Source organism: Triticum dicoccoides, chromosome 2A (genome assembly GCF_002162155.2).
Source record: "Triticum dicoccoides isolate Atlit2015 ecotype Zavitan chromosome 2A, WEW_v2.0, whole genome shotgun sequence".
Classification (NCBI taxonomy): domain Eukaryota; kingdom Viridiplantae; phylum Streptophyta; class Magnoliopsida; order Poales; family Poaceae; genus Triticum; species Triticum dicoccoides.
Window position 1 is genome coordinate 268,056,803 of NC_041382.1, and position 15,558 is coordinate 268,072,360.

The 15,558-nt window shown below is 45.1% G+C and overlaps 2 protein-coding genes across 2 annotated transcripts in view; both read left to right on the top strand.

The window, feature by feature from the left end:
- LOC119359327 (actin-depolymerizing factor 9) overlaps window positions 1-3,995 on the top strand; it is a 5,687-nt gene extending 1,692 nt beyond the window's left edge. The window contains exon 3 of the mRNA XM_037625578.1: window positions 3,628-3,995. Coding sequence (XP_037481475.1) covers window positions 3,628-3,778 — 151 coding nt within the window. The 3' untranslated portion in view covers window positions 3,779-3,995. The remainder of the gene's footprint in view (window positions 1-3,627) is intronic.
- A 1,837-nt stretch (window positions 3,996-5,832) lies between these two features.
- On the top strand, window positions 5,833-15,145 carry LOC119357825. The gene is made up of 4 exons (XM_037624640.1): window positions 5,833-6,008; window positions 8,161-8,183; window positions 14,905-14,981; window positions 15,068-15,145. The coding sequence occupies exons 1-4, from the start codon at window positions 5,833-5,835 to the stop codon at window positions 15,143-15,145; spliced, it is 354 nt and encodes a 117-aa protein (XP_037480537.1).
- Window positions 15,146-15,558: the final 413 nt, after the last annotated feature.

A 15,558-nucleotide genomic window follows, 5' to 3' on the forward strand; every position in this document is an offset into this window, starting at 1 on the left:
AAAAGGCTCGCTAGCTATTTAATCCTTCCTAACCGACAATTATATGCTAAGCAGTGATAACTTGGAGCTAATCGACACTAACATGTAGAAGAGATCGGGAGTTTGTATGTTACAATTTTATGCTAATTAGTGATAATTTGTGCTAATCACAATTTGTGCTAATCTATGCTAATTTGACACAGATTATTCTATTGGATATTATCTTACTTAAAATTACTAATGTGCATGTTGTTGTTTATTTATATTTTGGATGGTGGCCGACACCATAGCCTTAGCATTCTTAATTGAGTTATTAAATCATAGGAGAGGGGTGAGGTTTGAGGGAGCTGATAGAAGGTGAAGGGCCTGTACACCCGCGAAAAAAAAGAAGGGCGTGTTTGGGGAATGTTTTGAGAGAAAACCCGAGATGCCCCATGTCGCCTCCCTAGCGGCTCAAAAAAAAACCTAGCCGCCGTGGTTCCACCCCCTCCCCTCCTAGTCTCGTCGCCGCCAGAGAGGTCTCCCTGGCAAAGGTAGGGCTGGCCCTGAGGAAGGTAGCTGCGGGGTACCTTGCTCAGTGGTGGCGCAGGCACTCGGCGCGGCAGTTTGGAGCTGCGGGCGGCAACGGCCACCGCTGCCGGATGGGCCTGGCGATGCTCCGGATCGTGATGCGTGACGCCGGTTGCGGCCTGTGCGTTGTCCTAGCTCGGAGGCCTTGGCTTAGTTGCCTGGATCTGGGGATCCCTTCCCCGTTCTATGGCCCTAGGTCGGGCTTCCTGGTCAAGTTCGGCCAGGATTGCGGTGTAGAGGCGGCGGTCACCCATGTTGTGCACTTGCGTGGTGGTGGCGGCCGACCAGGAGGTGGTGGCGGATCTGTCCTCGGATCTGTGACAAGATAATCGGTGAAGACCAAGCCTCGACTATGGTAATGGAGGCGTCTCGTAGCGTTGTTATCTTATTGAAGGCATCGTCATAGCATGTCGTGTCTCTTCTTTCGGCCTGCTACGAGGAAACCCTAGATCCGTTCCCGGATCGGACAATGGCGACGTCTCGCGCCGCTCTCCATGCTGGAGGCATCATTTTGGAGCAGGTGCCGACTAGAGTGCACATGTGGCGGAGCAGCGTGGTTTCTACCGCATCATCGACGACTGGTCTCGGCGGCATGACGCAATAGAGTTTCAGTGGTGGGGGCATGTGGATGGACGCATGCAGGATGGTGGCACTGTCTGGCGTCGTGGTGACATCGACATTAGTATGGCCTAGCGAGATGAATGAATTGATCACTACTAAAGATGGGACAGCTGATCCTAGAACATGCGCATCCGGTGAGCGCAGAGGGTCTAGTTAGACCGGTTGGTGCTCTAGGCTTGCTAGCGAGCAACTTCATGAGGCCATTAGAATAGATGTTATGTATTGATACGCGGTCAGGGCACGCCATCAGTCTTCTAGGAATGGCGGGACTAGTGATCAGGATGGTGGCTTTGGTTTGATCGATGTATTTGGTCGGTTTGGCTATGTGGAATAATATAATATAATGGTTGTGTGCATCGGTCGATGCAGGGCCGGTCCTAAGATTTTGGGGGCCCGGGGCGAACATAAAATTTGGGGCCCTTAATATAAACATCAAATGCATATTATCTTCAAATTTTCTTGTAAGATTCTTCAATGTAAAGTGACTTATGATTGTGTCGATGTCGAAGTCAATGTCATCCACTTCTTGATGCATAATGTTGTCTAACCATTTAAGCTCTTTCATGCATTGTTTATTCCAAATGGTTCAATAATAATTTCAAAATTTAAAAGCTTTTTTTATCTAAGATGGAACAATCACATGCACAGTAATCCGAATAAATCTTTAAACACCGTGGCTTCCTTAAATCCTTTAGTTCAGTGAAGTGGTTCATATCAAGCAAAGCAAACAAATATTTAACATGAAAGTCCTTCTCAGCTTCAAGAATTTTATTTTGGCAACTACTTTTATCAAATTGTTTCTTCCTCAAAGCATAAAGGTTTACTTGAAATTGTAGGGAATAGTGAATTTTTCTTTGCGGGGAGTAGGGAATAGTAATATGACATACAGTACCTCAAATTGATTAGATCGGCATCAATCATTGGACGCTCGGCGATGTTGTGATGTGAATTTTTGGTGGCACACACTCGGCGATGTACATGTGCGCCCCACTCCGGCACTGCCAATTTTCAGGGCTAGGCGATGTTCATGCTGCGTCGTCATCGTGTACAGCGCATCGATACCAATCAGCCCTCCAATGCTTATTTTCAATAGGCTCCACGACTTGGGAACTAGGGTTTGGAGCCTGCGGAGAACAGAGAATATAGGAAATTACAGAATAAATCACGTCACACGATTGTTTTTATTTTGGAGGGAGATTGTCTCACGGTAGTATGGAATAAACAGAACGGAAGGACGTGATTTACGTGTGTTACGACTGATTTGTTTCCTCACAATCGTACACTGATTTACTTGCGTACTGCCATCCCTTCCTTTCTGGACCTGGGCTGCTTCCTTTTTTTCTACGTGAAGCTATGGCCCAATGGGCTACTTACCTTTACACGTACACTACACCTAGGAGGGGGCCCCTAGATCTCGGGGGCCCGGGGCGGCCGCCCCCTGCCCCCCCTCAGGGCTGGCCCTGGGTCGATGCAGAGGCTGGAGGTATTCCTCCTTATCGAAAAAAAGTTATATAGATAGATATACTAGTCATATTTGGGGTGTGGTGGGGGAGAGGAAGGGCTGCTAGAGATACTATTACACATTCCAGAATACTCTGGTAACGGTAGTTTGAGCACGCACATAAATGCCTTTTAAAATTTATAGTTTTGAGAAAAAAAATATAGGGTTATATGTGAATGTTGATTGAAGGTTCGTTGGCACCAACTGAGAAATGGTTTTGCCTGATTTTGGTCGAAAAGTTATAGATTTGTGGTGTGTGTTCATTCGACACCTTTGGAAGCACTGTTTTGATCCTCCTACAGCTTATGACATTGTGGTGCACTATAATAATCATAATTGACTGGATTACTTCTGGATACTCGAATATATACATCCATATACCTTATGGATAACTAGTTTCAGTACCATTTTACTCATATATCAATTATAATAAGAGTGGGACAATTTGGAGACCGACTCCATAAAGCCCCTTAATATTGAAAATTTCAAAATTTAAACTTTCCAGTTTCTAAATATTTCAAAAAAAAATACACATGTATACAACGATGTAATGTGCGTGTAAAATTTCAGGATGAAATATCTTGAATTGCGAGCCACACAAAAAAACTCAAGGACTGTAAGCATGAAACAATACATATGCTAAAAAGCCTCATATTTGTTTATTTTTTATAGCTCTCATTTTAACGTATTTCATCCCGAAAATTTACACGCATGTAAATTTCTAGTTATATGTGTATTTTCTCTGGAATTTTCAGAAACTGAAATTTTTGACTTTTAAAGTTTTCAAATTAAGGCCTACATGAAGCTCGGTCTTCATTTGATATTTTCGTATAATATCACATTGTATTATGGGATGGGGGAGTATTAATTAATTTCCCCATATGCATAACATTTATGGACAGACATAGATGTCTTCACTTAAAATGATGGAGTGTTTCCTTACTTCAATAATATAGGTCTCCTGACACGGCAAGAACAAGGAGCAAGATGCTTTATGCGAGCTCCAAGGACAGGTTCAGGAGGGAGATGGACGGCATCCAGTGCGAGATCCAAGCGACCGACCCCAGTGAAATGAGCCTCGACATCATAAAAAGCCGAGCTCACTAATGAAGCACAAGTACATATACTCCAGCATCACAACGTACAATGAATATATCCATATGAAACCCTTCCGCAATCGACGGCGCACGCCATGCCCATGGATTAATTGGCATGAGAATATCTCTCGCTTACAATTATCGTTTACATCATTTGTTCCATATGCTATTTTTCAGTCTTCGGGATAAGCTCTGTCAACATTGATGCCCATATGATTTCTTAATTCCGTTGTTTATTTTTCCATGCGCGTGTTCCAATTTTCTAAGGTGCATGGATGTATGCAACTTGTTGGTCTTCCCAATGCATCTGAAAAGATGAAATAGGTCATTAGGCTTCTCAGTACAATCCACACGTCTCGTATAATCTTCGTGCATTTGCCCGGTTAGTTGGCCCGACATTTGCAAGCCCCGAGAGCAAGGTGGCCTCGGTATCATGTGCTCGAAATGCATGAATATCGTCCTTCTTTCCCGATGGTTATGACGCATCTCGCAGGGTCACGTCGGGTTATGGTTGGACATCATTAGGAATAAGTACCTACGTGGCCAACCTTTGGCTTTCTGTCAACGATCTGGTGGGTCCCAGTTCTGACAATCCACTACTAGGGAAAACCTTATACACAAAATCTTAGCAGCAGCGCGGTTTAAAAACAAATGCTACTACTAATTAGCAGTAGCGAGCTTGAAAAAACCGCGCTACTAATAACCTGATAGTAGTAGTGTGGGTTTTTACCCCTCGCTACTACTAAGTTATTTTCACCGTGCCTCCCAGGACCAACCGTAGTAGTAGCGCGGGTTGTAAAACCTACGCTACTACTACGTGGATAGCCATAGCGCAGGTCAGACACCCGCGCTACTACTAGTCTCCCACGCCACCCACCCCCGCTGGATACACTCCCACCCGCAACCGTCCCACACCACTCAACCCATGTCTGTCTAAAAAAAATCCACCAACGCCCGATCCAGATCCCCTCCGCCTCCATCCCCCGCTGCGTGCGCCACGCCGGCGGCCGCGTGGCCGCCGCTCCCCGTCTCGCGCCGCTGCCCTCCCCTCCCCCCCAGTCCAGCGAGCTCTGATGAGGACATCAATACCATTATTACACCCACAGCCCCTGCTGCTATACACACTGGACCGATTACTAGAGCTCGCGCACGCCAATTGAATTATCAGGTACTTTCGTTTCTTGGTAACGATTCTAATGTTCATGAGAATATGATGCTGCCTAAATTGGATACATTTGTTTTGCTTACAAATGAAGGGCCTAGCTTGGACAAGAAAGATGAACCTTGGAGCAAGTTCAAGCATGGAGATGATGGCATGCGCAAGGGGAACAAGAACGGAGTTACAAGTGATGATTCCAGGACTCTGAAGCCACCATAATGAGTGCATGAAGCATGGGACGAAATATACAAGATGCCACTTCATAAATTTCGTCCAGAGGCTATTTTAGGTGCTGCGTCACCTTATTATTGGGCCAGGCCCATGTATTTTCGAAGTACTTAAGTATAGGCTGTTTTTAGAGTCCGTATGTGTGGGGAAACAAGAGTTAGGGTTGGTTTCGGACCCCTCCACCAAGGGCCACGAAATTCCCCCTCTCTCCTCCATATATACAGCCTTTAGGGCATCGTTTAGGCTTTGGGTTTTGTTTAGATTAAAAGTTCGCCATAGCTGCAACTTCGCGTACTTCGTTTGTGTCCAACGACCAGACCAAGACGTCACAGAACCCCACCTTGATCAATAAAGCTTTCATCTTATATTCGCAATATCTAGATTGCAATCTCAGTTTCTTGCTTGTTCTTTGTTTGCTCGCAGGAAACAGACCCTCGTGGTCAGGTTGATCGTGCTCCGGCGTGGTCAATAACCCTCGGAAGTTGGTTTAGCAATTGCTAAGGCGCGACGTCTCGCACGTTCGTAGTCGGATCGTCAAGGTCGACTCCCACAGAAAATGATAGCCACCATATCATCGAAACATCAGGACACCTTTGCCTCTATCAAGCTCGCCGACGAATCTCGTATCCATCATATCACCGTCGCCCCGCATCCCGTCCCAGCCCACCTACCCGCCGATGGCCTTCTCCTCGTTCCCATGGCCGTTCCGCCACCAAGCCGGCGGCAGCGGCAGCGGCGGAACCGGCCCAAGCAAACCCTCCACCGCGGAGGGGAAGGAGGAGGACGCGGAGGAGCTCGGCGTCACGCCGCAGCTCCTCGACTTCCTCCGGACACTCTCCCCCGACGCCTTCAAGTCCTTCTGAAGGAAATATGCCCTAGAGGCAATAATAAATTTATTATTTATTTCCTCATTTCATGATAAATGTTTATTATCCATGCTAGAATTGTATTAACCGGAAACATGATACATGTGTGAATACATAGACAAACATATAGTCACTAGTATGCCTCTACTTGACTAGCTCATTAATCAAAGATGGTTATGTTTCCTAACCATTGACATGTGTTGTCATTTGATTAATGGGATCACATCATTAGGAGAATGAGGTGATTGACATGACCCATCCCGTTAGCTTAGCACTTGATCGTTTAGTATTCTGCTAGCTTCCTTCATGACTTATACATGTTCCTGTAACTATGAGAATTGTGTAACTCCCGTTTACCGGAGGAACACTTTGGGTACTACCAAACGTCACAACGTAACTGGGTGATTATAAAGGAGTACTATAGGTGTCTCCGAAGGTACATGTTGAGTTAGCATAATTCGAGATTAGGTTTTGTCACTCCGATTGTCGGAGAGGTATCTCTGGGCCCTCTCGGCAATGCTCATCACCTAAGCCTTGCAAGCATGTAACTAATGAGTTAGTTATAAGATGAAGTATTACGGAACGAGTAAAGAGACTTGTCGATAACGAGATTGAACTAGGTATTGGATACCGACGATCGAATCTCGGACAAGTAACATACCGATGACAAAGGGAACAACGTATGTTGTTATGCGGTTTGACCGATAAAGATCTTCGTAGAATATGTAGGAACCAATATGGGCATCCAGGTCCCACTATTGGTTATTGACTAGAGACGTGTCTCAGTCATGTCTACATCGTTCTCGAACCATAGGGTCCGCACGCTTAAGCTTTCGATGACAGTTATATTATGAGTTTATGTATTTTGATGTACCGAGGGTTGTTCGGAGTCCCGGATATGATTGCGGACATGACGAGGAGTCTCGAAATGGTCGAGACATAAAGATTGATATATTGGACGGATATATTTGGACACCGGAAAGGTTCCGGAGAAGTTTGGAGCCCCGGGAGGTTACCGGAACCCCCCAGGAGGTATATGGGCCTTATTGGGCCCATGTAGGAAGAAGAGAGAAGGAGCAAGGGAGGGGGGCGCGCCCCCCCAAGCCCAATCTGAATTGGGGAGGGGGGCCGGCCCCCCCTTTCCTTTCTCCTCCCCCCTCTTCCTATTACTACTACTAGTACTACTTCCTAATACTAGTACTCTTTCCTTCCCCCTCCAAATAAGATAAGGAAAAGAGAGGGAAACATACTTGGAGTAGGTTTCCCCCTCCTCATGGCGCGCCCCCCCTAGGGCCGGCCACCTCCTCCCTCCCTCCTTTATATACGGGGGTAGGGGGGCACCCTAGAACACACAAGTTGATCATTGATCGTTCCTTAGCCGTGTGCGGTGCCCCCCTCCACGATATTACACCTCGGTCATATTGTAGCGGTGCTTAGGCGAAGCCCTGCAACAGGAGAACATCAAGATCGTCACCACGCCGTCGTGCTGACGGAACTCCCCCTCGGCGCCTCTGCTGGATCGGAGATCGAGGGTGCGTCATCGAGCTGTACGCGTGTCAAGAACTCGGAGGTGCCGGAGTAACGGTACTTGGATCGGTTGAACCGGAGGACGTACGACTACTTCCTCTACGTTGCGTCAACGCTTCCGCTTCGGTCTACGAGGGTACGTAGACAACACTCTCCCCTCGTTGCTATATCATCACCATGATCTTGCATGTGCGTAGGAATTTTTTTGAAATTACTACGTTCCCCAACAGTGGCATCCGAGCCTAGGTTTTATGCGTTGATGTTATATGCACGAGTAGAACACAAGTGAGTTGTGGACGATATAAGTCATACTGCCTACCAGCATGCCATACTTTGGTTCAGCGGTATTGTGAGATGAAGCGGCCCGGACCGACATTACGCGTACGCTTACGCGAGACTGGTTTCACCGTTACGAGCACTCGTGCTTAAAGGTGGCTGGCGGGTGTCTGTCTCTCTCACTTTAGTTGAACCGAGTGTGGCTACGCCCGGTCCTTGTGAAGGTTAAAACGGAGTCTATTTGACAAACTATCGTTGTGGTTTTGATGCGTAGGTGAGATTGGTTCTTGCTTAAGCCCGTAGCAGCCACGTAAAATTTGCAACAACAAAGTAGAGGACGTCTAACTTGTTTTTGCAGGGCATGTTGTGATGTGATATGGCCAAGACATGATGCTATATTTTATTGTATGAGATGATCATGTTTTGTAACCGAAGTTATCGGCAACTGGCAGGAGCCATATGGTTGTCGCTTTATTGTATGAAATGCAAACGCCCTGTAATTGCTTTACTTTATCTCTAAGCGGTAGCGATAGTCGTAGAAGCAATAGATGGTGTAACGACAACGATGCTACGATGGAGATCAAGGTGTCGCACCGGTGACGATGGTGATCACGACGGTGCTTCGAAGATGGAGATCACAAGCACAAGATGATGATGGCCATATCATATCACTTATATTGATTGCATGTGATGTTTATCCTTTTTGCATCTTATCTTGCTTTGTTTGACGGTAGCATTTTAAGATGATCTCTCACTAATTATCAAGAAGTGTTCTCCCTGAGTATGCACCGTTGCAAAAGTTCTTCGTGCTGAGACACCACGTGATGATCGGGTGTGATAGGCTCTACGTTCAAATACAACGGGTGCAAAACAGTTGCACACGCGGAATACTCAGGTTATACTTGACGAGCCTAGCATATACAGATATGGCCTCGGAACACGGGGACCGAAAGGTAGAGCGTGAATCATATAGTAGATATGATCAACATAGAGATGTTCACCATTGAAACTACTCCATCTCACGTGATGATCGGACATGGTTTAGTTGATTTGGATCACGTAATCACTTAGATGACTAGAGAGATGTCTGTCTAAGTGGGAGTTCTTTAGTAATATGATTAATTGAACTTAAATTTATCATGAACTTAGTACCTGATAGTATTTTGCTTGTCTATGTTTGTATGTAGATAGATGGCTCGTGCTATTGTTCCGTTGAATTTTAATGCGTTCCTTGAGAAAACAAAGTTGAAAGATGATGGTAGCAATTACACGGACTGGGTCCGTAACCTGAGGATTATCCTCATTGCTGCACAGAAGAGTTACGTCCTGGAAGCACCGCTGGGTGCCAGGCCTGCTGCTGATGCAACTGACGACGTTAAGAACGTCTGGCAGAGCAAAGCTGATGACTACTCTATAGTTCAGTGTGCCATGCTTTACGGCTTAGAACCGGGTCTTCAACGACGTTTTGAACGTCATGGGGCATATGAGATGTTCCAGGAGTTGAAGTTCATATTTCAAGCAAATGCCCGGATTGAGAGATATGAAGTCTTCAATAAGTTCTACAGCTGCAAGATGGAGGAGAATAGTTCTGTCAGTGAGCATATACTCAAAATGTCTGGGTATAATAATCACTTGATTCAACTGGGAGTTAATCTTCCGGATGATAGCATCATTGACAGAATTCTCCAATCACTGCCACCAAGCTACAAGAGCTTTGTGATGAACTATAATATGCAAGGGATGAACAAGACTATTCCCGAGCTCTTCGCGATGCTGAAAGCCGCGGAGGTAGAAATCAAAAAGGAGCATCAAGTGTTGATGGTCAACAAGACCACTGGTTTCAAGAAAAGGGGCAAAGGGAAGAAGAAGGGGAACTTCAAAAGGAACGGCAAACAAGTTGCTGCTCAAGTGAAGAAACCCAAGTCTGGACCTAAGCCTGAAACTGAGTGCTTCTACTGCAAGCAGACTGGACACTGGAAGCGGAACTGCCCCAAGTATTTGGCGGATAAGAAGGATGGCAAAGTGAACAAAGGTATATGTGATATACATGTTATTGATGTGTACCTTACTAATGCTCGCAGTTGCACCTGGGTATTTGATACTGGTTCTGTTGCTAACATTTGCAACTCGAAACAGGGACTACGGATTAACCGGAGATTAGCTAAGAACAAGGTGACGATGCGCGTGGGAAATGGTTCCAAAGTCGATGTGATCACGGTCGGCACGCTACCTCTACATCTACCATCGGGATTAGTTTTAGACCTGAATAATTGTTATTTGGTGCCTGCGTTGAGCATGAACATTATATCTGGATCTTGTTTGATGCGAGACGGTTATTCATTTAAATCAGAGAATAATGGTTGTTCTATTTATATGAGTAATATCTTTTATGGTCATGCACCCTTGAAGAGTGGTCTATTTTTATTAAATCTCGATAGTAGTGATACACATATTCATAATGTTGAAGCCAAAAGATGCAGAGTTGATAATGATAGTGCAACATATTTGTGGCACTGCCGTTTAGGTCATATCGGTGTAAAACGCATGAAGAAACTCCATACTGATGGACTTCTGGAATCACTTGATTATGAATCACTTGGTACTTGCGAACCGTGCCTCATGGGCAAGATGACCAAAACACCGTTCTCCGGATCTATGGAGAGAGCAACAGATTTGTTGGAAATCATATATACAGATGTATGTGGTCCGATGAATGTTGAGGCTCGTGGCGGATATCGTTATTTCCTCACCTTCACAGATGATTTGAGCAGATATGGGTATATCTACTTGATGAAGCACAAGTCTGAAACATTTGAAAAGTTCAAAGAATTTCAGAGTGAAGTAGAAAATCATCGTAACAAGAAAATAAAGTTTCTACGATCTGATCGTGGAGGAGAATATTTGAGTTACGAGTTTGGTTTACATTTGAAACAATGTGGAATAGTTTCGCAACTCACGCCACCTGGAATGCCACAGCGAAATGGTGTGTCCGAACGTCGTAATCGTACTTTACTTGATATGGTGCGATCTATGATGTCTCTTACCGATTTACCGCTATCGTTTTGGGGTTATGCTTTAGAGACGGCCGCATTCACGTTAAATAGGGCACCATCAAAATCCGTTGAGACGACGCCTTATGAACTATGGTTTGGCAAGAAACCAAAGTTGTCGTTTCTCAAAGTTTGGGGCTGCGATGCTTATGTGAAGAAACTTCAACCAGATAAGCTCGAACCCAAATCGGAGAAATGTGTCTTCATAGGATACCCAAAGGAGACAATTGGGTACACCTTCTATCACAGATCTGAAGGCAAGATTTTCGTTGCTAAAATCGGATCCTTTCTAGAGAAGGAGTTTCTCTCGAAAGAAGTGAGTGGGAGGAAAGTAGAACTTGATGAGATAACTATATCTACTCCCTTATTGGAAACTAGTTCATCACAAGAACCGGTTCCTGTGACAACTACACCAATTAGTGAGGAAGCTAATGATATTGATCATGAAACTTCAGATCAAGTTTTTACTGAACCTCGTAGGTCTACCAGAGTAAGATCCGCACCAGAGTGGTACGGAAATCCTATTCTGGAAGTCATGTTACTAGACCATGATGAACCTACGAACTATGAGGAAGCGGTGATGAGCCCAGATTCCGCAAAATGGCTAGAGGCCATGAAATCTGAGATAGGATCCATGTATGAAAACAAAGTATGGACTTTGGTTGACTTGCCCGATGATCGGCAAGCCATTGAGAATAAATGGATCTTTAAGAAGAAGACTGACGCTGATGGTAATGTTACTGTCTACAAAGCTCGACTTGTTGCAAAAGGTTTTCGACAAGTTCAAGGGGTTGACTACGATGAGACTTTCTCACCCGTAGCGATGCTTAAGTCTGTCCGAATCATGTTGGCTATTGCTGCATTTCATGATTATGAAATTTGGCAAATGGATGTCAAGACTGCATTCTTGAATGGATTTCTAGAAGAAGAGTTGTATATGATGCAACCTGAAGGTTTTGTTGATCCAAAAAGTGCTGACAAAGTGTGCAAGCTCCAACGTTCCATTTATGGACTGGTGCAAGCATCTCGGAGTTGGAATAAACGTTTTGATAGTGTGATCAAAGCATATGGTTTTATACAGACTTTTGGAGAAGCCTGTATTTACAAGAAACTGAGTGGGAGCTCTGTAGCATTTCTAGTTTTATATGTTGATGACATATTATTAATTGGAAATGATATAGAATTTCTGGATAGCATAAAGGGATACTTGAATAAAAGTTTTTCTATGAAAGACCTCGGTGAAGCTGCTTACATATTGGGCATCAAGATCTATAGAGATAGATCAAGACGCTTAATAGGACTTTCACAAAGTACATACCTTGACAAATTTTTTGAAAAAGTTCAAAATGGATCAGGCAAAGAAAGGATTCTTGCCTGTGCTACAAGGTGTAAAGTTGAGTCAAACTCAATGCCCGACCACAGCAGAAGATAGAGAGAAAATGAAAGATGTTCCCTATGCTTCAGCCATAGGCTCTATCATGTATGCAATGCCGTGTACCAGACCTGACGTATGCTTAGCAATAAGCTTGGCAGGTAGGTACCAAAGTAATCCAGGAGTGGATCACTGGACAGCGGTCAAGAACATCCTGAAATACCTGAAAAGGACTAAGGATATGTTTCTCGTATATGGAGGTGACAAAGAGCTAGTCGTAAATGGTTACGTCGATGCAAGCTTTGACACTGATCCGGACGATTCTAAATCGCAGACCGGATACGTGTTTTTATTAAATGGTGGAGCTGTAAGTTGGTGCAGTTCTAAGCAAAGCGTCATGGCGGGATCTACATGTGAAGCGGAGTACATAGCTGCTTCTGAAGCAGCAAATGAAGGAGTCTGGATGAAGGAGTTCATTTCCGATCTAGGTGTCATACCTAGTGCATCGGGACCAATGAAGATCTTCTATGACAATACTGGTGCAATTGCCTTGGCAAAGGAATCCAGATTTCACAAGAGGACCAAGCACATCAAGAGACGCTTCAATTCCATTCGGGATCAAGTCCAAGTGGGAGACATAGAGATTTGCAAGATACATACGGATCTGAATGTTGCAGACCCGTTGACTAAGCCTCTCTCACGAGCAAAACATGATCAGCACCAAGACTCCATGGGTGTTAGAATCATTACTATGTAATCTAGATTATTGACTCTAGTGCAAGTGGGAGACTGAAGGAAATATGCCCTAGAGGCAATAATAAAGTTATTATTTATTTCCTCATTTCATGATAAATGTTTATTATTCATGCTAGAATTGTATTAACCGGAAACATGATACATGTGTGAATACATAGACAAACATATAGTCACTAGTATGCCTCTACTTGACTAGCTCATTAATCAAAGATGGTTATGTTTCCTAACCATTGACATGTGTTGTCATTTGATTAATGGGATCACATCATTAGGAGAATGAGGTGATTGACATGGCCCATCCCATTAGCTTAGCACTTGATCGTTTAGTATTCTGCTATTGCTTCCTTCATGACTTATACATGTTCCTGTAACTATGAGAATTGTGTAACTCCCGTTTACCGGAGGAACACTTTGGGTACTACCAAACGTCACAACGTAACTGGGTGATTATAAAGGAGTACTACAGGTGTCTCCGAAGGTACATGTTGAGTTAGCATAATTCGAGATTAGGTTTTATCACTCCGATTGTCGGAGAGGTATCTCTGGGCCCTCTCGGCAATGCTTATCACCTAAGCCTTGCAAGCATGTAACTAATGAGTTAGTTATAAGATGAAGTATTACAGAACGAGTAAAGAGACTTGTCGATAACGAGATTGAACTAGGTATTGGATACCGACGATCGAATCTCGGACAAGTAACATACCGATGACAAAGGGAACAACGTATGTTGTTATGCGGTTTGACCGATAAAGATCTTCGTAGAATATGTAGGAACCAATATGGGCATACAGGTCCCGCTATTGGTTATTGACCAGAGATGTGTCTCAGTCATGTCTACATCGTTCTCGAACCGTAGGGTCCGCACGCTTAAGGTTTCGATGACAGTTATATTATGAGTTTATGTATTTTGATGTACCGAAGGTTGTTCGGAGTCCCGGATATGATTGCGGACATGACGAGAAGTCTCGAAATGGCCGAGACATAAAGATTGATATATTGGACGGATATATTTGGACACCGGAAAGGTTCCGGAGAAGTTTGGAGCCCCGGGAGGTTACCGGAACCCCCCGGGAGGTATATGGGCCTTATTGGGCCCATGTAGGAAGAAGAGAGAAGGAGCAAGGGAGGGGGGCGCGCCCCCCCAAGCCCAATCCGAATCGGGGAGGGGGGCCGGCCCCCCCTTTCCTTTCTCCTTCCCCCTCTTCCTATTACTACTACTAGTACTACTTCCTAATACTAGTACTCTTTCCTTCCCCCTCCAAATAAGATAAGGAAAAGAGAGGGAAACCTACTTGGAGTAGGTTTCCCCCTCCTCATGGCGCGCCCCCCTAGGGCCGGCCACCTCCTCCCTCCCTCCTTTATATACGGGGGTAGGGGGGCACCCTAGAACACACAAGTTTATCATTGATCGTTCCTTAGCCGTGTGCGGTGCCCCCCTCCACGATATTACACCTCGGTCATATTGTAGCGGTGCTTAGGCGAAGCCCTGCAACAGGAGAACATCAAGATCGTCACCACGCTGTCGTGCTGACGGAACTCCCCCTCGGCGCCTCTGCTGGATCGGAGATCGAGGGTGCGTCATCGAGCTGTACGCGTGTCAAGAACTCGGAGGTGCCGGAGTAACGGTACTTGGATCGGTTGAACCGGAGGACGTATGACTACTTCCTCTACGTTGCGTCAACGCTTCCGCTTCGGTCTACGAGGGTACGTAGACAACACTCTCCCCTCGTTGCTATATCATCACCATGATCTTGCATGTGCGTAGGAATTTTTTTGAAATTACTACGTTCCCCAACACCTTCCCCACCAGCTCCACCAAGGCATCCCCTCCTTCCTTCCTTCTCATTTCCGCTCCCCTGCTAGTTCCCTCTTGATTACTGACGGTGCTATGCTTTGTCGCAGGAGGATCCGCGAAGTCGGCGACCGAGCTCTCGGACTGGCAGCAGCGGCACGCCGTCCTCGTGCTCGCCAGAGCCAAGGTAGGTCTCCCGCGGATCTCGTCCTCCGCTTCACCCAAGACAGAGATGGCTCTCAGGTCTCAAACTGTAATTTGTGATCCCTGCAGGAACTCGCTAAGGTCCGCTATGATCTATGCCCACGCTACATGAAGGACAAGCAGTTCTGGACATACATCTTGCCGTAAGGTCTTGCCTCGTTAGCTTTCGCCCATGTGTGAGTGCATTGTTCCAGTCCAAGTGCTCAATTAGCTTCATGTTGGTCTTGATTTTGTGAATCATCAGTTAGGAATTCTAGTCCATGGTGCTCCTTAATACCCAGCAAACTATATTTGTACCTAAACATGATCGTCCCAGTTGCGTGTGTACCGTTGTGCTGTTTTGTATATATAATAAACATCCAGCAAAAGGGATTGGCATCTGAAGATGAGAAATTATGTCAAATGTGAATACCTATTTTTGTAAAAGCTCAGCAAAAAGGGGACATCATCATGTAAAGTGTGGTCTCTGTTTGCTGAACAACTATCCATGAGGTGTAATATAAGTAAGGTGATGGTCCTAATATAAGTAATAACAAACCATGGCTAGTGATAATTCCTCT

Excerpts from the sequence above, each read along its gene's own strand:
- LOC119357825 (XM_037624640.1), top strand. The coding sequence starts at position 5,833 with ATGGCCTTCTCCTCGTTCCCATGGCCGTTCCGCCACCAAGCCGGCGGC. Across the intron at positions 6,009-8,160 it reads CTCTCCCCCGACGCCTTCAA|GACGTCTAACTTGTTTTTGC; the intron begins GTCCTTCTGAAG and ends AACAAAGTAGAG. Across the intron at positions 14,982-15,067 it reads TCGTGCTCGCCAGAGCCAAG|GAACTCGCTAAGGTCCGCTA; the intron begins GTAGGTCTCCCG and ends TGATCCCTGCAG.